Below are 24,932 nucleotides of genomic sequence, written 5' to 3'. Positions count from 1 at the left end.
TGACCTACTTATTTTCTATGCCTTTGTTTAAGTCTCAAATGCATTGGGCGAAGACGACTTTGCGAAGTGTTCTTCACGAAGCTTTGACTCTGAACTTTTGGCTAAAAGACTTCGCGAAGTTTCCGCTAAGTCGACTCCGGGCTCAAGGACAGCCTTCAGCTAAACGATGCCGTTAGAATACATTGAAAAAAGTCCCGTTTTTGACCGCTCTTGCGATCGACACCTGAATCAGTAGGAATAGCATAGCACGCGAAATACGCAAGGTAGCTAAATAAAACAATCTGTTTAGGGTAGAAAATTGGTTTGACTTTCTTCTCGTATGTCAAAGTTGCAAAGTTTTGACAATTGTGATTTTTTTTGTCGATTTTTCATTCGGCTCTTCCGTTTTTGTCTGGTCGATTTTGAGGGTACCCTTACTTGAGCGGCGGTCACGTGATCCATGTACAAGAAATATTTAATCCAAAAGATGATCCTGAAGGTTCAGTGAACGGCCGTAACTTGGCAGATAACGTTTTAATGAAATGACACGGGGATTAATGCTTTAATTTGGGTTTGAAATTTGTTGCAATAATTTTTTGGCCAAGTTTATATATGCTTTGCACTTCTCTCAGTCAGTACTCCGGAACATCGAGTTTGAAGTGCCAAGTGCCATTTCTCTAGTGTGTGGCAGCTGTCCTGAAAGTAGCCACAGTCGTCCCTGCCCTTGACATCACCTTTCGCTAACGACCACCTGCTCACAACGGCCACCATAAATGAGCGATATTTTCTCTGTTTATTATTCACCTTTCCGTGGCGCCCACCTGTCTATTAAGGCCACTTTGGGGCGGTCCCTTGGGCTGGTCGTTATAGACAGGTGTGACAGTAATTAAAGGTGACTTCCTTCCAGTGTAGAACATGTTGTTAATCAGCAGAGAACCGTCCCGACTTGATCAGTTCACGCTTACTGAAGAGCAGGTTCAGTAATTTGTTTGTGTGATGTACACTATATAATGCTCAGCAGTCAATGTTACTATTGGAATCGTTACTCTGTTTTTGTGTTTGGATGCGCGTATGCGCGTAGCCGTATATGTGTGTGTACGTGTGTGTGTGTGTCTTGTTTATGTCCGTGAGCACGTGTGCATTATGTTTACGCAACATGTTTCGAAAGATCGTTCTTCGTGAAACAACAATGTACACGCGTAGTACGGGGTTCCGAGTTTTGTTCACATTGCTGTCACATACAACTGTAATAAATTCGTTGCTTGAATTACTGTAAGTAAATGGAACGTGCATGCATATCCTTTACCAAGCACACACTCAGACATAGACACAGACATACGTACAGACAGACATAGAACGGTGTAAATACAACACGCGCATACGTGCATAACACACAACGAGAAATGCAGACGTTAAAGTCATCAATATGTTTATTCAAACACTGAAAACCGGTGTTCACATACTTTTTCATCGATTTCAAGAAATGGTTCAGTTTTGTATGCTTGTTAAGCCAGGAGAGAGAGAGAGAGAGAGAGAGAGAGAGAGAGAGAGAGAGAGAGAGAGAGAGAGAGAGAGAGAGAGAGAGAGAGAGAGAGAGAGAATTTTCTTCCAAAATACACAACGAATCAAAAAAATCTAGCAATACTTGTACGGCGTATACTACGCGACACAAACCCACCCTTAAAAGGTATATTCACACTTTTCATGTTCTGTCAAGTTCCCGGTTATCATCAATCAACAACGCGTTACAATTAAGAAGAAAGGGTCATACACCTCAGCTCAAAATGTCATCAATTATGCGTCAAAAATCTATACGACTATAGTACGACTATTAGAGAGCACACTCTCTCACTTTTGCTTATACAGAAAGTTTTGCGTAAATTTTCTTCCATTTGGCTGCCACTTGCGTAAATTTACAGTGTATCATTTTCAAAAACAACAAAGTACGTTTACACATAAATCTCAAGCAAACAAAAGCAAAAACACTCTTTTCTCTATTATTTCTTGGGTGTACCATTTCCACTACGGACTCTATGCCCCACGTTTCACTAAAAGCTGTTGTTTTGTTGTGTGCGTGTGTGTGTGTGAGCGCGTGCAATCCTGCGTGTGTCAGATAAAGTATGCTCTTATCCAAACTTGGATACACCGGTGGTGGTCAGGTGTGCTTGTTCGTTAACATTACAGGGAAAGGAATGTTTTTTTCAACTGTTCTTTTCACTATCCCTGTACACCCACTGCCACAATCAACTGTTGAAGCGCATACACACAAAGTACACTGTTATACCATAACAAGACAACACAAACAATGTTCAGTTGTACTCAATTAAATAACATCAAAATACTGCACTGTCTGTAACATTCTTTAACACCAACCAATGTTTGTCATCTCGGGAACTATGTACATAGAGCACGTATAAAACACGCTCTTCCATATCCAGTATCTTGATACCAGCCCACACAATCTTGCATATCAACAAAACCGCCACACTGAAACAAAAAACGTTCAAATCAGTAAACTATATTCAAGAAAGAGGAGCAAATCGTATCACTGAAAGCATTCTTTTTTTCCCCAGTGATACATGTACTGGAGTTGTACATCTGAAACATTAAAATAACGAACTAACACGCACTAAATAATCCTCCTCATCCAGGAACGGGTATTCTTTTCTTTTTTTAATTGAAGGTATCCTACTAAAGACCTTCACACGTATCGCTTGTTAAAATATATCGTCCACATGTGATGATCTGTACATGCTGGAAGAAAGTCCACAACTATTACGACACTCCACCGAATTTGCACATCAAACCGTTGTGAAGTTTTCTTTAAAACACTTAAAATCCAGGTGAATATAATCCTTCCGGTAGTCCTTTCGAAAAGTCGTTTGGTATTTATTCCTCGTATTTTTGAAAGTTCGCTCACACAAGATAATCCTTCCAGAATGTGTACAGAAACCTGTCAGAATTAGAAACTTCGATAAACAAACACACAATCACTATTTTCACTGAAGCGATGCACACAACAACAGCAGCGATAAGATTACACGTCACAAACACTCACACAAACTAACTACACGTAGAAACTAATTCCATTGACATTTATGACTTTTCCTTCGTTCCCGTCAACTTGAAAGCGAAGAACAGGTGTAATAAGTTATTTCAGGTCCTCCCATTGCAATCTTTACAAGATGCAGTAAAAATATCCGAACTGTATAATAAATACAATGTCCACACATTTGTGAAATGCCACTTGGTTCACAAACCTCAATCACATCGCTGCAAGTCCAGTCCTTTTTGGTGCACGCTTTGCACACGATAGTATTGTTGTGTCCTGTCCTGTCTAGCACTTCTTTTTATTTCGTGAATGTTCACAGCTATACGTCTTGCTTTTAGTTCTTCACTGTGATCATACACTTCTTATAACACAATACCACACTTACGGTAAGGAATGCAACTGTACAAAGCTATATATATCCCAAGAAACTATACACACACACTTACACATATATATTACAGTCCAGATTCAGCAAGCGCCGCCACAGCAATGACGTAGGTAAAATTATTGCACAGCCAGTTGCAGCAAAGAAGGCAAGATGTCAGTAATTGAATCCGAGTTCTGGTGTCGTCTGAACGGAATGTAAAGGACTAGGCGACAGATCCATTCATAAATTATTAGGTGGCAAGTCTATAATATATTCAGCAATGTTGTGTGTGTACATTTCTGTAGGCAGCCAATGAGAAAGGTTTTTGGGTGATTTTCTTTCGTGTGATTCAATAATTAGGCAGTGCTGAGTTCCAAAAGACTTCTTAAACATATATTCCCAGGTTTCACAGCGAATATACTAATTTTATTCATTGACAAAAAATGCAGACATGTTCATTTCAGAACAATTTTCTTCGGTAGTATTCATAGTCGAAACAAATGAGAATGACATTAATAATCCCTCTGTGAAAGTCAACATCACTACTCTCGAAGCCAGTAATCGTAAATGCGTCTCAGAAAAAGGTGGGTTTTTTTTTTTACGCGCACTTCAATAATCCTTCACAATTTTCGGAGTGCTTATTTCACAAAGATTTCTCTGCGACAGGTTTCACGGCAGCAGTAGCAGCAGCACCATGACAGGCAAGGCCACGAGACATCACCAAATTCAAAGGCTCATCCTCTCCTTTAGCACCGGCTTGAGATTTGGAGCCAGCAGTACTAGCACTGGTTGTCTTGGGCAGGGTGGGTGATGTGGGTGTGTGGGCGAGAGGTGGCCGCTTGTCTGCCGAAGCAGCAGTGACATCCAGCTTGGCTGAAGAAGCATTGTTGGCAGACCCCAAGGTCTGCTGGCTGACCTTCTTGTGCAGTGAGTTGGCGATGTCCGTGATCTTCTTCTTCGGGGACGGATCGTGCCCTTTCTTGCCTCCTGGCGTCGAAGATTGTGACTGCTTCTTTGCTGGCGCTTCTGGCGTGGTCTGCTTCTTGGCATTGTCTGTAGCAGACTGGAGCTGTGCCGGAGAATGCGTGGCGGCAACAGAGACTCCAGAGGTGATGGCGGCAGGCGCAGCTGTGAGATGGCTGGGCGAGGTCATGCCTGACGACTGCTGCAATTGGTTGTAGCGGGCCAGCGCGATGGCGGCAGCGTGGTAGTTGAAGATCTGCTGCTGCTGGAGAAGCTGGAGCTGCTGGAATTCGAGGAGCTGCTGCTGCTGCTGCTGCTGGTGCTGCTGGTGCTGCTGCTGCTTGGCGTGCTGCGCGAAGACCTGTTGGAAGGTCTGCATCTCGCTGGCACGCCGCATGGCCGCCACAACGTTGGGCGAGCATCCCGCCATGGCCATGGCCTGACCGCTCGACACGAGGGGCTGGGGCTGGATGGGCACTGGCGTAGCAGCACCACTCGTACGACTGGGCTGTGGGGGGACAGGGGGGGACGCTCCGCTGGGTCGCGACGACGGGACGGAAACCGGGACTGACGCACCGTTAGGTCGTGCAGTCTGGGCAGTGGTCCCGCCCTGTCTGCTGGGCTGGACAGAGAGTGTGGTGGCGATACCTGTACGTCGCACTGTCTGCTTGACAACAACACCAGCCCCTGACACACCGGCTTTGCTGGCGTCCTTGGGGCTCTGCAATGTTGGGGCCTTGGTGGTCTGGGCAGGCGACTGTTTGGGAAGAGTATCTGGTGACGTGATCGTCTTGCCAGGCTGCTTGCACATGGGGGACGCCGTGCCGCTGGGCCGAGCAGACACAGAGCTGACAGTGGTGGCTGTGTCGCTGACCTTTACAGCAGTGTGCTGGGGGGAAGAAACAGGCAGCTTGTGGAGCAGGGTGTTGACGGAGGTGGCGGCGTTGCTGACGCGGGTGGGTTTGGCCACCACAGCGGGCATACCGTTACGACCCAAAAGAGGGCCTGTCGCCTGGCTGGCCATCACTGCCGCACGGCAGGCGGTCAGCACCCTCTGACCTCCGTTTGTACTGTTGTTGTTTTTGCCAGCCACGATAGGGGAGCTAATGTCTTTGCCCAGCTTCAGGCTGTCAGTTCCACTTCCCACGCTGGTTGAGGTGCTAACTGTGAGCTGGTAACCACCAGAGCTGCTGCTAGATGCTACTCCAGTGTCAATGGTATCCTTTGCAGTGTAATTGCCGCCAGCAACAACACTAAGCGTCGATGAAGCTTTGCTATTGTCATTCAACATGGGCACGGATTTTGTAGACTGATCCATACTTGAAAGGCTGTTGTTCTTTAATGAAGGTTGCTTCAATACGGATTTACTGTTGGTGTTAGTTGTGAAGCTCCTCATGGCTGTGCTCACCACCGGAACTGTCAATGACACAGCAGCTCCAGACAACTGTTTGAAAGAGGTAACGGACGTGACGGCTGTGGAGACAGCTGTCGTGGTTGGGCGAGAACTGACCGACATTTTCAGCGGCTGTTCTACAGTGTCCTTTACACAGGCTGCGGAGCTGGCCATGGGAGGGGAGGGGGAGGAGGAGGCGGCCAAAGAGGCGGGGGTGGGGGAGGCGGCGCCAGCAGCACCGGCTGCCGCGGAAGGCATGGTGTTGGTAGATAGGGCAGGCAGCAAGGTAGAGGAAGCCTGCGCTGCTAACACAGGTTTCACTTTGGGTCTGGGTTTAGAGACACCCGCTTTGGCCTGGCCCGTAGAAGCCGCTTGCAGACTGGAGGGTCTGGGCACTCCGGCAGGGCTGGAGGTGGACGCAGCAGAAGAAGCAGCGGACGAAGAGGAAGGAACAGCAGATGGTTGTTGTAGCACAGCCTTCTTTCTGCCAGCGTTTCCTGCTGTTGTCTTTGCTGCCTCCTTTGTAGTGCCTTGCGTCTGAGTCTTGGCGTTTACTGCTGAGTTTGTCACGTTCGCCATAAACAAAGTCTGACCACTCGTTGGAGAACTCTGAACACCGTTGGACATGAGATTGTTCACTGCCGCCGCTGTTTTTGAACTTGCAGGCACACTAGCACTGCTCACAGTCACAGTTTTAGGATTTGTAGGGTTCGGTTTTGACACAATAAAAGGGCGGTTTAGGCTGCTGATAGCTTTTTCTTTCTCTGACATGCCAGGTGCATTGCTCTTGAACAAGACAGCTTTTGGCGTTCCTGAAGAAGGCTTGGCGGGTGTAGTATGCACCGAGTTGTTAGTAGCATGAACAGCCACTGCGAAGGATGTCGGAGGTTTTGCTGCGGCTTTCACGTCCTTTTCTCCTGCAGTCGTCTCCGACAAGGTTTTGTCATGTTTCACCAGAGTCTTCTCACTGGCGTTCTTCTCAAGCTTCACGTCTGCCTTCGCCTGAGCGTCAGACTCAGTCATCAGTTCGGCCATAGCTGGTTGCTTGGCTTCACAGCTGACAGCCTGCTGCTGGTTGGTAGTTAAAGAGGTATCCATGAGCTCCACCACTCTGGTATCCACACTGTTGTCGTCTCCTGCTTCCTCCTTGATGACGTCCTCCTCCTTGTTCTCCTTGTCGCCCTGCTTGCCCAGCTTGTCGCCCTGCTTGCCCAGCTTGTCGCCAGTGGCGGACTTGGTGCTGGGGTTAGCCGGGGCAGCAGTGTCAGGCTTGGTGTCTGACTTGGTATCGGCTGGGCTCTTGGCCTCGTGCTTGATGAGGTTGTTGAGGTTCAGCAGCCTCTTGGTGCCAATGCAGTCCACCTTGCGCTTCTTCACGATGAACTCGTACACTGAGAAGTACAGCTTCAGCGGCTCTTTCTGAAAACCAAACAGAAGAAAGTGATGAAAATCGGAGCTGGGGTACACCAACGTGAAAACCCTTATTCACTTCTTTCAACAATTTATCATTTTTGACATAATGATTAAAAACTGTTTCAAATCCAATTGTGTGGCAAAATGCAGAGATGGCAAAATAAAACATGTATGTGTTCAAGTAATAAAATGAAAATTGGGGATAACCCGTTCCCGTAGAGACACACATTTACATAGACTAATTTTGGGACAGAAGATGTCTAACTGTCAGTCATTGTGATAAAGGCACATGCCTCTGAAATGTCGTTAAGAAATCTATGAACACATACATACACGAGTTTTCTACCAACTTACCCGTCTCCACGTGTAGATATATGCCACATCCATCAAAGTGAATTCATCGCGAAGTGACTCGTCAGTATGGAAAATGTCGACCTGAAACAACCAGAACTGTGGCTATTAAGTTTCATGCTTGAAAACTCATTCATTATCTCATAATTTATTAGTTGAGAGACTCTTGTCTGTGTAAAATAGTCTGCCATAACAAGAATGATATACCAAATGACTCCAGTTCAAAAAGGTTACAATCAATGAAGTGAGAAACAGACTGTGATAACCCAAAACCCACCAAATGGACGGTTCCTGTTCTCTTTTTGTTGCATTATGAGTATCTACCTTAGTCTAGCTTTGTATAATAGTGTAATTTTTGACACGAAACTTAAAAGCAAATTTATGTGAATATGCAGATGCCCAGATGGGAACCGTGTTCCCTTTGTTTATCAGATTGTAGTTCCCTTTATTCATTAGATTGTCAATGTTCAGACAAGTTCAAAACTGACCGAATTAGACAGAAACAAATGTAAACAAGGGACACCACCCTGCCAGGATAAAAATTGGATAAAACCCAACCCGCCGCTTTGAAGTAAAGGTGTGTCATATTTACCCCTTAGTGTGACAAGGCTAAACAGCAGAGTAGGGGGCGGTGTCCGAAGCTTACCAGTTATGTAATGACGATAAGCTCCACTAGCCACGAACAGGTGGTTAACGCTGCCCATCACAACCTCCCCACACCTCTACTTCTGATGTCACGCCTGAGTGACCTGGGCCGCGAACACTGAGTGATATAGCTCAGTGACCGCGACCTGACCATGTGTAGTTACGATCAAAGGCGAGGGAAATAAAAGTGCTGCCACCTTGCCCTCTGGCGCTTTTACCAGGCTGCCTACAATAACAATTCTACTTGCGCTGTACAACTGAAATAGGCACGCGCTACACGCCTTCTGGGGGGGAGAGATACTGTACAAAGTAAAACAACTATTGGTACAGTGGCATTCTTTGACAAATTGCAAGGAGGTAGGAATAACAACGGATTATTTTAGTTACGTAATTGGAGGTGTCATCCAAAAAGGGAGTATTCGCTTAAAAGGACTCTCTCAGAGACCACAAGTGCAATGCACAAATAGATTTAAGTAAACTGGCTATGCCTATCGAGTCCTCCACACACACACACGACTTGACTTCAAATAACCTATCCAATCCAATCAATCTTATCCCCACTCCCATTCTCAAAGGGGCCTTTCCGCACATGACAAAAGGAAGAAAGAGAACAACCCGACCGGTCAAGCTGTGACCGTTTGCAACTGGTTTTATTGTTACTATTTCTTGAAAGGGGGGGGGGGTGCATGAGCTTGTGAAGACATTAGCCAATGCTGTGCGAAGGAAATAATGGAGTGACATTTTATCAACCACGGTACCCAAAGAAGCGGGTGGAGGTGACGAAGGGTGTGTGTGTGGGGGGGGGGGGAGAGACTAGGCCCTTGCATACAAGGTTACAATTGCTTTTTGTGGGAATATTGCACAACGTACGTTCAGCTATAGATTCTAATCATGTTTCTAACGAACAAGACCTGACGAAAAAGGCGTTTTTGAACTCGATCGAGAACGCACGTGAAATACTCAACTAATTAGAATACTATTCAAAAGCACGTGTGCAATGGCGTTAGATGTATATGGTCAAACCTTTTCTCCATTAACAAAACCCTAGCCAACCCCACCCCTTGGACCCCCACCCTACCCATTCCCGATTTTGTTTCTCTTACCTACACGCCTTTCCATTTCCACACGCACTCGTAAAATTTACAAACGTGTCGCCTACTAACGATTTCTTCTATGTATTACTCCTTTTTCATAAAATCAGTTTTAGAATCTTGTCGGATTACCTCCGCGAACCAGGTCCTATATGTAACAGGTATAGTACTCCCTTAATTCTCCTGCGCCACAGGAAGTCGTCAATCACATGACATGCAAATCAGCGTTCAGTTGCACTACCAGCTGTATCTGACGTTTACACCTGATTTGCGACCACCGTCGGTGCGGCTTCACAGGCTGTGAAAGAGTCGGTAGGGTAATGCTCGGGGGATTGGTATTTACAACGGAGTCCTAGTTAAGAAAGTCTTCTCAACTACATCAGACGGCTTCTTAATTAAACCAGTCATCAGGGATGATGTGATAATTTATTTCTTCAGCAAATGGTCTGAAAAAAAGAACAAAAGGTTCGGGAGCCCCACAGTATTGTCGGCAAAGTTTTCGTATATTTCAAATTTGTGTGAATGTTTCGCCGACACTTGTTTGCATTCAGTACAACCTTTAATCACCTCGTGTGTGCTCTCTCTCTCTCTCTCTCCCCGCCTCTCCTTCTACCCGCTCCAGTTTCTATTCTTCCTCACACTTACAGTAAACCACGGCAGAATAAGCCCCCACCCTCTCTCTCTCTCTCTCTCTCTTTTCCAAAACTTCTCAGTTGTCTTTTCTTCTTCGTGGCAGAATAAGCTAACTCTTCCTTGCACCCAGACCACCCCCCCCCCCCCCCCCCACCTCTCTAACTCTTTTCTATTTTAACGAAGGCCTTGAAGAAGTCGTTTTGCGCGCTCTCCCTTTCTTTTTTAATTTCTCTCTACTGTTTTCCTTTTCCTCCGTATATAGATAGCTCTGGAAGAAAAAAATAACTTTCTGTGCCCCCGCTCCCCCCTTTCTGCTCTGTCTCCCTCTTCATGTCCCCCTCTAAAGAGTTTTAAATAAGCTCTGCATAATTATTATATGTCTACCTAGATGGCAATACTAGTTTTACCATGTGTAAGTAGCTGTCAACAATGGGCAAAGCTCTATATGAATTACAAAATATGTTGTGTATTACATGTATTATGTGTAATTGATGTTGCGATTTTCCATCATCATCATCATTATCATCATATAATCAGTGTAGGCATTAGTGTCAACGTTGGTATCGTGTGAATTTTACCGTCGATCACTTTACATTTGTACCCTCAATTAACATGTTGCATGTTTCGCTTGCTTGATTTGTATGTTTTAATTTTTTTATAATTTTTTTTTAGGTAACAGTATGCTTACTTTGTCATTGTGTTGTTGTGTTTATTTGCTCGTTTACTTATTTGTCCGATTGTTTGTTTGCTCGTTTGCTTATTTGTCCGATTGTTTGTTTGCTGGTTTGTTCGCGGTTTAATTTGTTTATTAGTCATGTTGTTTTACTTGTTAATCATTTATTAGAAATTTGTATTACAAGTAAGGACCGGTTGTAAGAAAAGGCGTAGCCTTAAACCTCTATCCTTGAAAAATAAAGTTCCATCATCATCTCTCTCCAATCTTTTTTTCTCCTTGACAGGAACGAAGCTCCTGGAAAGCAGAAAGAGTCACCTCTGCCACCACTACCCCCTCTATTCTCTCTCCCTCTGTCTTCCTATCCCCATATCTCCTATCCTTTTCTCCTCGAAGGAAAGAAGCCCCTGGAAAGCAGAAGAAGAAGCATCGCGAGGCACCAGACTGCCAGCTGTGTCCCGTACAGATCAATACTGGGCAACGCCACATGACACGACCGACAAAATTCAATCATCCCCACTCCCGCAACCACTTTGTTACGCCCCGCGCGATTGGCTGCCCAGGAGGTTGATGGAGTGAAAGAACTTCCTCCCCGCAGATTGCTTGTAATTCGTGAAATTTGTCTGGGGATGTGGGAGGGGGTGTTGGTAGGGTGGGTGATTAGGCGAGGGGTAGTGTGAAATTAGTTACCCCCTCCCCACTTCAGTCTCCCCTCCCCCGCATACATGTTTATTAACACAATACAAAGTAATGTACGGTATACCACTTCAAGAATTCCATCCAAACTTGAAAGTTATAGCTTTAAGCGTCTGAAGACAAAGGAACAAAACAAGCTGCCATACAAAGCACAACACCTACACATAGAGTGGTCGAAGTGTGCGCGTACATACAACGCATGCATTTGCGTCAACGTGAGATTAACATACAAAGAGACCAACAGACTGATAGACTAACATTGTCAGGGTAAAGAAAGAGAGATAAAGAAAGAGAGAGATAAAGAAAGAGAGAGAGATAAAGAAAGAGAGAAATAAAGAAAGAGAGAGAGAGAGAGCGAGTGAGCGAGCGACGGAGGCAGATACAGAGAGACAGACAGAGATGAGGTTCAGACAATACAATATTTATTCAAATTGAAAGAGGTGAGCGTTAGTGGAAAAATAACCTTCAACAATTTCTTGCCGTATAGCCTTGGCAATAGCCGAACAAGCATACGATCAGTGAGTAAAACCCAACGTGAACGACCACACACCTGATACTGTTCCGACAACTCGTACTTGATGCGAACAAACTTCTTCAAAATGTCCACAGTCACTCCTGCCGGGCATTGAAGGTATCTCACATTCTTGGGCATCTGCGATGAAAACAGTCACAAATACAGAACCGTGGCAGAAAAAAAGGGAAATACTTCTTTAAAAATAGCGTCAAGAGGTCTGCTTGGTATAAAGTATCAGTCACTTGAAGTTAACATCTTTCTTTCTTTCTTTCTTTATTTGGTGTTTAACGTCGTTTTCAGCCACGAAGGGTTATATCGCGACGGGGAATTAACATCACACACACCGAAAGTGCAAAAGATAAAAGTGTCTCCGAAATATTATCAAAATCGACCTGGTAATGTATTGGAATCTGATGTCAGTGTGGCGTAACAATGTCGTCACGACCACATTGGCATTATCTTCGTAAATGACTATCAGGTTTTGTGACACTTCAGGGGTTCCTGCTAATCTTCCGTGTGAATACGTTAAATCTCGAACCTCCTCGTGGACGTCTTCCCCATGAACAACATGCGTATAAACGTCAGAAGGAGCCGATTACTGAAACTGTTGATAAACATGCGAAGACTGCAAGCTCCACGATTTCGAATGGTTGTTAAACCTTTCAGTGGTGTGGTTCGTACTCGCAGTTCTGCGCGTGATTATATTTCGCGTTCGCTGGGAACATGACCGTCACAGCATCACGTTGCTATCAGCTTCCCATTGCAATTTCATCGGAATCAAGACTTGCAAAGTACGGAAAATCAGTAGTGATTCACCACCTAGTGTTATGTGTTATCCAACAATGCATACCTCTAATGGTTGAGCCATAAAATTACATACACATTCGTTAATCGACTCGAAAACAAAAGCTCACCTCGGCAGTAGAAACTCCAACTTCCGGTAGGGAGAGTGTTCGAACCGATCGCTCGTCCTTGACACCCCTGCAGAGAAAAAGAATGAGTTAAAACAAAGCGTCCATGACTAATATGATAGGTCGGTCGCCCGATCGTAAATAATTCTGAAAAAACTCAAAAGTGCTAGTACATTCATGGGTCTTGAACAGAACTACTGGTGAACAACAAAATTAGCCGTTTTCCGATCGTTTCGACTGAAGAGAAAATACAAATATAGGCCTAAATAGAAATGTATACTAAATACTCACTGGCTGCAAAAGTGAAGGGCCATGCTGAACTTCTCATCCTCAGTGTAGAGAATACGTTCTGCATTTTCGTCCCCTCTCTCTTCGCCAACCTTGGGTGGTGCTTCTGTAGAGTAACACAGACAAAATGGGAGACACCCGTAAGAAAACCTCAAAACTATTCAGACAGCTAAGAGACCAACCAGTAGATTAAGAGACCAGTCCGAAAGACAAAGAGACCAGACAGAAATTACGAAGACGAACACAGTCAGAAATTAGAAAACCACTCAGAAAACTAAAATACCATGCAGACAGAAAACCAGTAAGAAAAGAAAGAAACCAGTCTGAAAAGTTAGCTTTGAGTATAACGAATATATATACATTCTATTTCTGGTTTCTCAGTGTCAAGGTTTATTGTGCTCATCCTTTTTTAAGTGCTGGAGGGCACGTGGTCTAACGACACGAGATGCGTCCGAATTATGCATGAAGTCACTACAAAATCAAATGCCTTGCAAACTAGGGATGATGCAGTTGACCCTACTTTATGCAGTAATGACAAAAAGAACCCTTCATTTAGTGCATTATTCATCCTTTTAGATCCCTCGTAGAATAAATCCGATTACACAAGCATCAACATTTTAGGGACAACTAAATGTACATAACAGTTATCACAAATAGAATAACACGAGCAAAAGCTTTTCAACAGGGCTCAAATATTTGAAGCATCAAAAACTGTCCGCTTTTTGTACCTACCAAGTGGATGTTGGGTGAAATAATCTCTCCTCCTCTTCATTTCATCTGAAATAAAACAACAGAACATGTCAAAAATATTTATTTTAAAGGCCGGTCTTCGAACGATGAGAATAAAAGATGTGTGTGAGTGATGGCCAAAGTAAATTTCTGACACCCCCCCCCCCCCCCCCCCAAAAAAAAAAATGAAACAACGGAAAAAAAGAACACTACGAAGTAACTATCCGCCGCAGGAAGTTCTTTTTTGTCTGACAATAGAAGAGAACACAAGTTTACTCACTTTTATACAATCCTGGGACTAACTTGTAGACCAAGTCCTGCAACGTTTTGTCCGACCTGAAATATACACCAAACTTGAGAACAAACGAAGAAGGAACAGCATCTCTCTTCAAATTCAACTCATAATTTTAAACCTGAAAGAAAACTATCTTTGCTGAAGATAACAGCCGTGACTAGTTATCGCAAAATAAGTACTTCATGAAACATTTCACGCAATATTTAACTGCCTTACCTGATGTGAAGGTGTGGTTTCGTTTTATGCACCATGACGTCACACACCGGACAATGCTTGCTGGTCTTCAGAAAATTCACAATACACGTCTTGCAAACTGCAACACACACACAAAACACAGCGTGAAATTGAGGTCGAGGATAGAATGTTCAAACTTAAATGAAAATATCCCCAAACAATGTTTACTGCTCGACTGAGACCACATCGTCACAGAGAATCAACCATTGGCCCTTTTCAATATCAATCCTCAGTAAAAAAATAAAAATTAAAAATAAAAAAAATTAAAAATAAAAATAACAGTTCTTAGAGGTAAAAGTCCTGACATTTCGAAGATTGCAAATGATGACAAAAGTACCACATAGACTTACATGAATGCAGACATTCAGTGAGCGTAGTAGCGTCGATAAAGTATCCTCCGCACAACACACAGATCAAGTTGGGGTTCAAATCCGTCACTCGCATCCGCTTACGCGTCGACTTCATCTGAAACACACACCAAAGATTGTTGCGTTAAGAATAAATTACATAATATCTATATATATATACGACTAGTGTCTGTCTATCTGTCTGTCTGTCTGTTCGCGATGCACGGCCAAAGTTCTCGGTGGATCTTTTTCAAATTTGGACACCGGATTCAGCTACACCCCGGACACAACCTCATCGATGAGATATTTCAACACGTACTCTCAGCGCGCAGCGCTGTGCGCGCTGAACCGATTTTTGTTTTTTTTTGTTTTTTGGTCGGGATCCACTACCAGTAACTCTTCCTTATCTTCTCCAGTGTTTTCAGACGCGATTATCTCCCTTCCTCCGTGTGGCGTCAATCCATATTCCCGTTACTACGTTACTATTTTTAGAAGGTCACTGCACGTTACTATTTTTAGAAGGTCTCCAGTGTTTTGCACGTTTATCTCCTTTCCTTCGTGCGCCGGCGAAGCCGGCGTACACCCGGCAGAGCCGGGTCCCAGGCGCAGCCTGGTATTCGGCTCTACTTCTTCCCGGCGAAGCCGGTACCCGGCGAAGCGGGTAATCATCTAGTATATTATATACTTAAATAGTTGCCGAAATAACACGAGACTTGCTGCTTGCATCTTGGGTTGGCAGCTTGGAAACAAGTTGGTTAGTCTGCCTCTGTGTGTGTGTGTGTGTGTGTGTGTGTGTGTGTGTGTGTGTGTGTGTGTGTGTGTGTGTGTGTGTGTGTGTGTGTGTGTGAGTGTGTGAGTGAGTGAGTGTGTGTGTAAAATATTAAATTTACCTCATTCTGCAATGTATTCAAAAGTGGACCCATTATCCTTATAACAAAGAAAAACAAGTCGCGTAAGGCGAAATTACTACATTTAGTCAAGCTGTGGAACTCACAGAATGAAACTGAACGCACTGCATTTTTTCACAATGACCGTAGTCCGCCGCTAGTGCAAAAGGCAGTGAAAGTGACGAGCCTGTTCAGCGCGGTAGCGGTTGCGCTGTGCTGCATAGCACGCTTTACTGTACCTCTCTTTGTTTTAACTTTCTGAGCGTGTTTTTAATCCAAACATATCATATCTATATGTTTTTGGAATCAGGAACCGACAAGGAATAAGATGAAATTGTTTTTAAAACGATTTCGGAAATTTAATTTTAATCATAATTTTTATATTTGTAATTTTCAGAGCTTGTTTTTAATCCGAATATAACATATTTATATGTTTTTGGAATCAGAAAATGATGAAGAATAAAATAAAAGTAATTTTGGATCGTTTTATAAAAAAATTATTATAATTACAATTTTCAGATTTTTAATGACCAAAGTCATTAATTAATTTTTCAGCCTCCATGCTGAAATGCAATACCGAAGTCCGGCCTTCGTCGAAGATTGCTTGGCCAAAATTTCAATCAATTTGATTGAAAAATGAAGGTGTGACAGTGCCGCCTCAACTTTTACAAAAAGCCGGATATGACGTCATAAAAGACATTTATCGAAAAAAATAAAAAAAATATCGGGGGATTTCATACCCAGGAACTCTCATGTAAAATTTCATAAAGATCGGTCCAGTAGTTGAATCGCTCTACACACACACACACGCACAGACACACACACCGACCCTCGTCTCGATTCCCCCTCTATGTTAAAACATTTAGTCAAAACTTGACTAAATGTAAAAAAGAGCGCATAAAAATAATCAATGACCCCATGCAATTAATGTGCACGTATAATTACATCCCAATACAAAGTACCCTCTAAGTCCTATATCATTGCCAAGCTCACACACACACACACACACACACACACACACACACACACACACACACACACACCACTGTCACAGCACAGGAAGACAGGAAGGAAGGAAGAGAGAAGGGAAGGAAGAAACCTGCACTGACAGAGCTGACAGTATAAAGGCTCAGGACTCAACAAAAGGAGGCGGCCCGAGGGCACTAAACATCAGCAAACACACGACAAATATCGATAACCTTCAGGACAATAGGCCGCCTTTTCTTCTTCCCCATCTCGCCGCACTATATCCTGTTACCAATTTGCCGCGGCCAACGGATGGTGTACCGACATTGAGGTGTGTAATCACCGTGGGGTAGAACGGAGGGAGGCTTTTTTGGACTGGTGCATGGGGAAAAGACAACGGAGCCTGTCTTGGGCGACCCGGGCCCAACAGTGAAGAGGGAGTGTGACTTCCATTACGAGGAGTTTGGAAACTACAGCTGAGCTGTGCCTGACTTCATGCAGTGACTAGAAGGAATCGACGACTATGCAACCAACCTGAATGAGGTCCAGTCATTTTTTTCGGTGACAGCCTTTAGAACCGACATTTACAACCATTTGGAATTAAAGGAGTGTTTTTCGACGAGTATGAAAACCATCAATACACAGCTTATTATATGCATGCTACCATCGGTGCACAGTCATCAGAAATGAGTCTTTTTTGACGGGCATGAAAACAAATTACGGATGTATTGGGGTTTTAGCGTGTGGGTGGTGCCGAGATGCAACGCATACATACTGATTCTAATCAATGTGTTAACTTATATAAGCTTGTTAATGACCGCTATCCCAGATTCTCAGTGTATCCGTTCTTTACGACACCTAACTTATGACGGACAAGCACCGTTTTCTCTTCTTCTTAATTTTTTTTATATAATAAACGTGTATAAAACGATCAATTATTTATAAGTCAGTGCTTTAGAGACTTCATTGGTAATTAACACCCAGGGAACACCTTTAGCCCTTCACATCAGGCACCGCTGTTTATATTTTGTCGACACAGGTGCAATATTTTATTGCGACTTTCACGTCTTTGTCCAACACCTTTTAAAACAGCGAACAGAAACTGGAGTCAAATACATTTGGACGCGACGCGATCGAATTATGCTGCTGTTAGCTGCTCGCGTCTTGTGTCAAGACGCGTGCTTACTACGTTTGATCCTTTGACTTTTTTTTAAAGAGAAAGCAATTAAAATCCTGTCTGGTTTTTTTTACCCTGTAATTATAACAGAGCACAATTTTTTTCTACAGACAGAAGGCCAAGCCAATCAGTTACATGTAATTGCAACAAAAGGCAAAGGAAAATACTACTTAATGATAATAGTAAAAAAAACAACACATTTACACAGCAAAAGTTAATCCAGACACATGAACTAACACAAAAAGGTCCAAATCCCAACAGTTAACCGCAAGAACAATGCGAAAATATCAAACCAACACGCCACAAATATATTCTCAATTCCATGGCTCATCTGGGCAGATCGATGACCTGTCGACGAAGACAAAATTCCATCGAGGCAATGCGAAACGAATGCATTAACACTACGTATAAATATGACTTGCTACTCGGGGACAAGAGAAAGCCAGGGCCTAAGGCTTTGCGTGGTTTTCTGTGGCCGTCATCCATTATTGATGGCACGATTTCCAAGCTAAGGCATTCACCCGTTGACTGCATTTGGTTCTGACCGAGTATGGCTATAGATATTATACACCGTTACTGCGTGTCTTTGGTCGTTGGCTGTATTTCTGGGCACGTGGCATCCTGGACATTTGATTATACAGAACGGGGCTGATGCTGACGATATTTTGTAATACTTCTTGTCTCTGAGATTACTTTCTGCTGCTTAGTGTATAATTCAAGGTCTTATGCAAGACTAATACAAGTACCATGAAGCCTATTTATATTACCCTGCACTCTATTACCCTGAAGAACAGTTAAGTCTTGAGTCAACATATAACTGACATATTTTGTATCATTATCAAAACAGAGCCCACAATCGCGGGAGCTGTGAAGCAAATAAATCCATTCTAACAACAACAGCAAATTACTCGTCACTGCCATGTTGTGACACGTCTTTTATACCACTCTCAAACTCATGCTAAACACTTAAACCAGCCGAGACAGAAAAAATGAGACGTCGCGAGCGTATGAATACGTAATCAGCACTGGGATATCCCTCTCAGGGCATGGACTTGAAAGGAGGAGGACTTTAGTCATCCATCCATCCATGCTTCCTCAAGACGACAGAACATCCCAGGGGAAAGCCAACCACCCCCCCCCCCCCCCCCCGAGAAGCTCCAGGGCTGACGCCAGGTTGTCTTCAGATAGGAATGAGACAGAATGCAGGAGGGTATCCGACTTTCCCCGGCCGGTTGATGGAAAAGATCTGTTTCGCCCCAGCCACACAGTCACATGCACAGTGTGACAAGACCATATATTCATTATTGCATTGAAATAAACCCTTAATGCCACCATTAAGCCCCAAAAGCAGACCAGAACAGAACATTATATAACCATTTGTATAACCAGGAAATGTGGATTAAATCCGCATATTTATCAATCCGCATATTGATCATATCATCAATCTCCATCTTAATTGTTGCGGCCCCTACTGAATACAGCATCACGAACAACGCTCTGACAATCATGAATGACATCAGTAAGAGTAGTCAAGCCAAAATGCTCCATGCATTGTTTGCATTGTATAGACCAACACTAATTTTCATTCTTGTCAGCCAAGTAAGAGGGTCAAGCCAGACTCGACCATGCATGGAGATATTAATGAATACTTCGCAAGGCTCGCAAGCTCAAGCAGAGTGACGGTAACCAAACTTTGTTGTTAATGTTTCCACGAGCTAACCTAACACCTACCCCCCCCCCCCCCCCCTCCTCCCACTAAATCTAATGCTGCCTCGGAGCCAACGGACACAAAGTATGAGACTCGGGCATGTGTGGCCGCTAAAAGCTCGGACACGACTAAGGACAACGTGCACGCTGACAACGGTCAGAAATCGGATTATGATCACTGGCCGGGTTGGCAATTTGACACACTATAAAGTGTGTCCTGAAGCTACTAATTTTTATACTTAATGATTAGCTGATGAAACTAATGCGGAATAGCAACTGTACGCGCGTAATTGTTCTATCCTTCCCCTTGTCTTTTAGTTTCAAACTACGTTACTATCCTCGGCATGGTAAAAAGGAAAACTACCCACCCCCCCTAAAACAGAGTATGACTGCCTAAATAACGAGGGGGCGGAATAACACGTTCAAAGCCCACTCGTGCCCCAAAACCAGTGCAACAAAAGAAGACGGAGAGGATACTAAAAAAAACAAAAAAACGCAGGCCTTTTAGTTTGCATGATATATGATTGCGCATGTATAGTCTACTGCTTGGGGCAGGTTCTACCAAAAGTGACATTTATACAGCAAACTGCTAGATATATATATTACGCCCTGTCTCTCGCGTCACAACTCAACGAGGTACACGCATGCGTCAACTGAAAGGAGTACCCTCGAGGTAACCCTATTATTTCAGGAGTTGGAATAATCGACTCTGCCATGCACTCTTCCGCGTGTGTTTCCATGGTAATTACGTCACAGCGCGAGCAAGCGGGGTTCGACGCAACAAAAACCAATTAAACACACGAAGTGGGGGGCTTTAGGAGAGAGCGAGAGGGTACAGAAGGAAGGGGGGGGGATGCACAGACTTACGCAGCCAATCAGCGACGGCCGATCTGCCCTCACGGGTCACCAGATCGCGAGTTCATTACCATACGACAAATCCGGTGGCAGTGTGCAATTTCTCCCCCTAGCTCCCCGCAATCCTTCACGGTTGGCAGCACCGTAAAATTACAAGCCGCGTCGGTAGCAGAATGAATGAATGATAAGCCAAGCGAAAGACAGCTTTCAATGTCCGGCTGAAATGGCACTTGCACTTGCCAGCGGCTGCTTGTTTTGCTGGTCAACAAACAATAACTTTAGTAATGCTATATATACACTATTACTGACACAACTTCATTTACTGTGCGGCAGCTTTGTTGTCTCCTTTTATAAAGAATGGAAACTGACAATGGGAATCTCCCGATTTACCTCCGTGTGAGGGTCGTCGTCACAGTGAATGAATCTCAGGATGTACATTCTCTTTCAAATATTGACGGGGCAAATTTGGGAGATAGCCCTAACACAGCCTTCGATGTCTTGGACACTTTTTTCAAGTAATGCAGTTATAGATTTAAATGATAATACGTCAGCAACTGCTCGCTCAATTATGACTAGTGTACTTTACCATGCAATGAACAGACTCAAAAGAGCTTTGATAATTCCACTTATCCCTCTTCCTCCAGGCGACACGAGTCTAAAGCTGTCATTTCCGAGGTGCTCGACATCCGCACAATTTCTCGTCAGACAGGAATTCTCATTACACTAGTAAGATAAGTTTCGGGGAAAGTGAACTCCTTGAGTGCAACTCGTCTCCTGATGGGAAGCAGAACATTGGTGGACTTTATTTTATACACGTGGAACGGCATACCTTGCATAATTGGAAAGAGTCAAGTAGACCCCAAGAACAACCATTCAAAGATAACACGCAATGAACGATAAACGAATGAGCCTATTCATATTGTTCCTCGCACAGTCAATGAGCAGTTAATCCCATAGCCAAGGAATCATCATATGATTTTTATGTTTTTCTATCCCTGCCTCCACCTTCCCGGTTTTACGACCCTTAGTGCTGTCCATGATGTCATGGGAACTATAACAAGCATCATGCGCCGGAGATAAGAACAAATGACGACCAGAATGTTTGTCAAATCAATAACTGTCAAGTGTCACTGTGTGTAATTAATCTCTGCTACAAACAATACTAAAGCCATGACTACCAAAAACTCAAACATTTTGTCACGGTTATCAAACACTGCACATCATCAAATATACTGTGATGCACATCTATAGCCATGGGTATCAAAACCCCATGCACACACCTATAGCCATGGGTATCAAAACCCCATGCACACACCTATAGCCTTGGGTATCAAAACCCCATGCACACACCTATAGCAACGATTATCAAAACACGTGACATAAGCACTCCGCGTGTCATGCCTGTCCAATCCCATACATTTAGACATGACGTATTCATTATGAAAATCCACACATCTCTGACCCTGATCATCAGAACCACCGCATCTATAGCCCTGATAACCACAAGCCCATGCATTTATTCATGATTACATCAAAACCCACGTCAGTATCTAGTCATGATTACCACAACAAAAACCACACATGCACACACACGCATCTAGCCATGCTTGATTGTCAAAACCCACAATTCTATAGCCATCATCAAAGTAATAATCATTAAAATAATTATCCGGCTGTGTTCAACAATACCTTCACATGATACAGAGTACATGACGGTGTAATTAACCCGGATATTTATATATCCAGCTTTATGTTACTAGTATTTACGCAAAAATGGGGGGGGGGGGGGGAGATAGAAAACCGGTCAGTCCTACTGCATGGTTTTGATTGCACTTGACAAATGACACGCAGGTTTTCGTATCACATGGATACTTTTGCTACATTACACATAGTGACCACTGGTTTAAATTATAGCCACTGCGGGATACGCATCTACACCTGTCCCGAGAGTAAGCCCTGCATGCATCACGCCTGACAGACTCACTGACGAGACACGTGTGTCACGTGTCACTGAGAATCTCGGGGTAAAGACCCACAGATAAACTGCCAGCAGGACAAAATGCCCGCGCTGCTCACTAATGAGGGAATGCTGGCCAAAACCAAAATCGATTTTCACTGCACGCTTCCCCGACTGAAATGTTTTCAGAGCCACCATTTCACAAATTGACAGAAATTATTCCTCTCTCTTTTCTCTTCCTGACTGGAAAATGGGAGGTATGCAGGCGTTATACTTATTGTAGATACAGTATTAGACATCGGGTTATCTTTACACTTTTGATTCAAGACAACGAAGGTTTTATATATGACTATGAGTACATTATTAGTAATCAAGCCCTCGTTCTATTCATACGTATTTCACGGTCACATGAATGCGGCTCAGTTCGCTTGAGGGTGCGGACAATTTGAAAACAATACGCAAAATCTATTCACAATAGTGAATTCAAACAAAAAGGTATGGCAACAATTCTGAGACAATAACACAGTGCTTAAACTTCGTTGTGAATATGGTGTTGATGGTGGCTATTTCACATTGGCAGTACTCATGTCAGAAACCGTAGAGGGAAAACAAAACCATGAAATGTATACACCTTCATATTTAACCTTAGAAACCACATAATTATGTGATATGACGTAATTTTCTATGCCAACACGCACATCAGGACACGTGACACACACGAGATCTGTTCAAGCAGTGTACACACATTAGTATACCCCTTCCCCCCTCCCCAATTGTGGATTATTCCAAAAGTTAGCGCAATACGTTTGTTCCCACAATGATACTGCTGAATGAAACATGGGATCAAACTCAATGAAGCAGCAAACAAAACGAGTCATTATTTAGACAGCTGAGCGGCAAGACCAAGTTTGAGTCAGACTTATTTAAAATATTTGACGATATTCGTCTCTCTTCTCTCACTCAGCACGCTCAGCACAACCGATTCGTCACAGCATTATGAACCTGGCAACATGATTTTCACCACCACCAGCAAACGATTTAATCTAAACCTGAGTATGCCCGTGGCAAACACACAAACGTCGATCAAGTCTTGTCCCATGCCAGCTATACCAACCAACTCAACGCACAATCATGAGTCAGGCAACAAAAAAGGGGCGGAGCCTAAACCAACACAGGGCAGAGAAGAGAGGGGGGGGTGGGGTGGGGGCCCAGGGGTGGTTGGAATGGGAGGCCTGGCGGACGGTGTAAGGAAGGGGGGATGGGAGGGGTGCGTGACCTAATTCCATAGCAAGGGACGAGGGGGAAAGGGAAGGGGAGGAGGATTAATGACCTCTGACCCGCCCCCTTCTAGTATCTGTGCCAAAATAAATGCGGCTGCCTGGCTCGCCAAGCCTCGTCTCGGTCTGCGCATGCACAGCGCGTGCGTGCTTCTACACGGGAAATGGACTTTTGATCAATGTCTACGTAACTAAAGCTGACGGCAAAGGGGCACACGTCGCTCACAACGTCCGCCTTTGCCAAACCGACGAAACAAAACTGACTGTTTACATAAGAGTTCTAGGTAAAAATACTCATCATTGTTCAATGCAAGGACTCGTATGCCCACACTGACTTTAAAACAATGATACACAGCTCACATTCTTTGGAGAAGAAAACGAACACCATCAAAATGTACTAGGACACCAACAAATAAGCTGGGGGGGGGGGGGGGGGGGGGGCAGACCTGCCATGCTCCGTCAAGTCGTACCCTTAGGTCAAACAAATAACGTCGTTGAAGTGTCGTACTTCAACCATCGAAAATGACAATTCGAGAAAAAACCAAGGTCGTCTTGTAGTTCAGTGGTTTTCTACTACAGACTAGACTTCTCAATGAAGGATTATTGAAGATACTTCACGTTACTTGCACAAGGGGCCACCAGAGTGTATACCGAGCTTCTCTGATTAGTACAGGTTAATACAAAAAAAGGCTCAACAACTCACACAACAACAAAAAACATAACACATGAAAAAGAGAAACAATCGACGAAAAAGAGCAAAATCGTGATGAACAGCCAAAAAAGCTGGTCAGTTCAGAGAGAAAATTATAAATACATGTAGAAGAAACTGTTCCAGTAAACAGTCAGTAAAAAAAAAACAGTCAAAATAAAACTGTGCTTCTATCGAACGTGACCTGAAGAAGAAGAATACTTATAGGCATAACGAGCTACAGAAAATAAAAAAAATGTGTTCGCTCTAACTCTACTGAGACTTTGTGTCGAAGCTTTCGCAATCCCCCACCCCCTCCTCCCCCCTCTTGTGTACGCGACTAACGGAAGCTTGCCAAAGAAACAAACACTAATTCGAACGATTTCCATGGAAAGTTCGAACACCAAAATCATAAATGGAACATTAACACCAACTACTCAGTAGCAAAAATTCCGGTAGAGAGCAGACAGAGAAAACGACAGTAAGCGGTGGCAATGCTGTTGTTGTCGACTGCCACAACCGCCGAGCCGACTAACCGCCATTGCTACAACGGCTCAAAACAGCACAGCCAGTGTGTGAACAGCCGGGCTCTGCAGCAGCGCCTGTCGTTGTCGACGCCGCCATCTTGCGGACTCACAGCACAGTTTCACTTGGCCATGCCATCTCGTACGTTTTTCTCCAATAATCCACGGTCCAGCTCCCCGAAAATGAAGGGAATTTTTTTCACAAGATTATATAGAAAATAGGTCAAACTGCAGAGACTTACCTTGGCTGATCTTGCCCGGTGCAGACCGCTGAAGATAACGAACACAGCTAGTGTCTTCCGCACTGCACTCGGCCTGTA

General features: G+C 43.9%; 1 protein-coding gene across 1 annotated transcript; it reads right to left on the bottom strand.

The window, feature by feature from the left end:
* Window positions 1-1,391: 1,391 nt before the first annotated feature.
* Window positions 1,392-24,932, bottom strand: LOC138981741 (polycomb group protein Psc-like). The gene is made up of 10 exons (XM_070354817.1): window positions 24,855-24,932; window positions 14,578-14,692; window positions 14,210-14,306; window positions 13,979-14,034; window positions 13,702-13,746; window positions 12,973-13,075; window positions 12,685-12,751; window positions 11,807-11,908; window positions 7,522-7,602; window positions 1,392-7,173 (listed from the first exon to the last, which is right to left on the bottom strand). The coding sequence occupies exons 2-10, from the start codon at window positions 14,690-14,692 to the stop codon at window positions 4,042-4,044; spliced, it is 3,798 nt and encodes a 1,265-aa protein (XP_070210918.1). The 5' UTR covers window positions 24,855-24,932; the 3' UTR covers window positions 1,392-4,041.

The sequence above is a fragment of the Littorina saxatilis genome, linkage group LG12 (genome assembly GCF_037325665.1).
Source record: "Littorina saxatilis isolate snail1 linkage group LG12, US_GU_Lsax_2.0, whole genome shotgun sequence".
Lineage (NCBI taxonomy): Eukaryota > Metazoa > Mollusca > Gastropoda > Littorinimorpha > Littorinidae > Littorina > Littorina saxatilis.
This window is presented reverse-complemented; position numbering and strand designations above follow the sequence as displayed.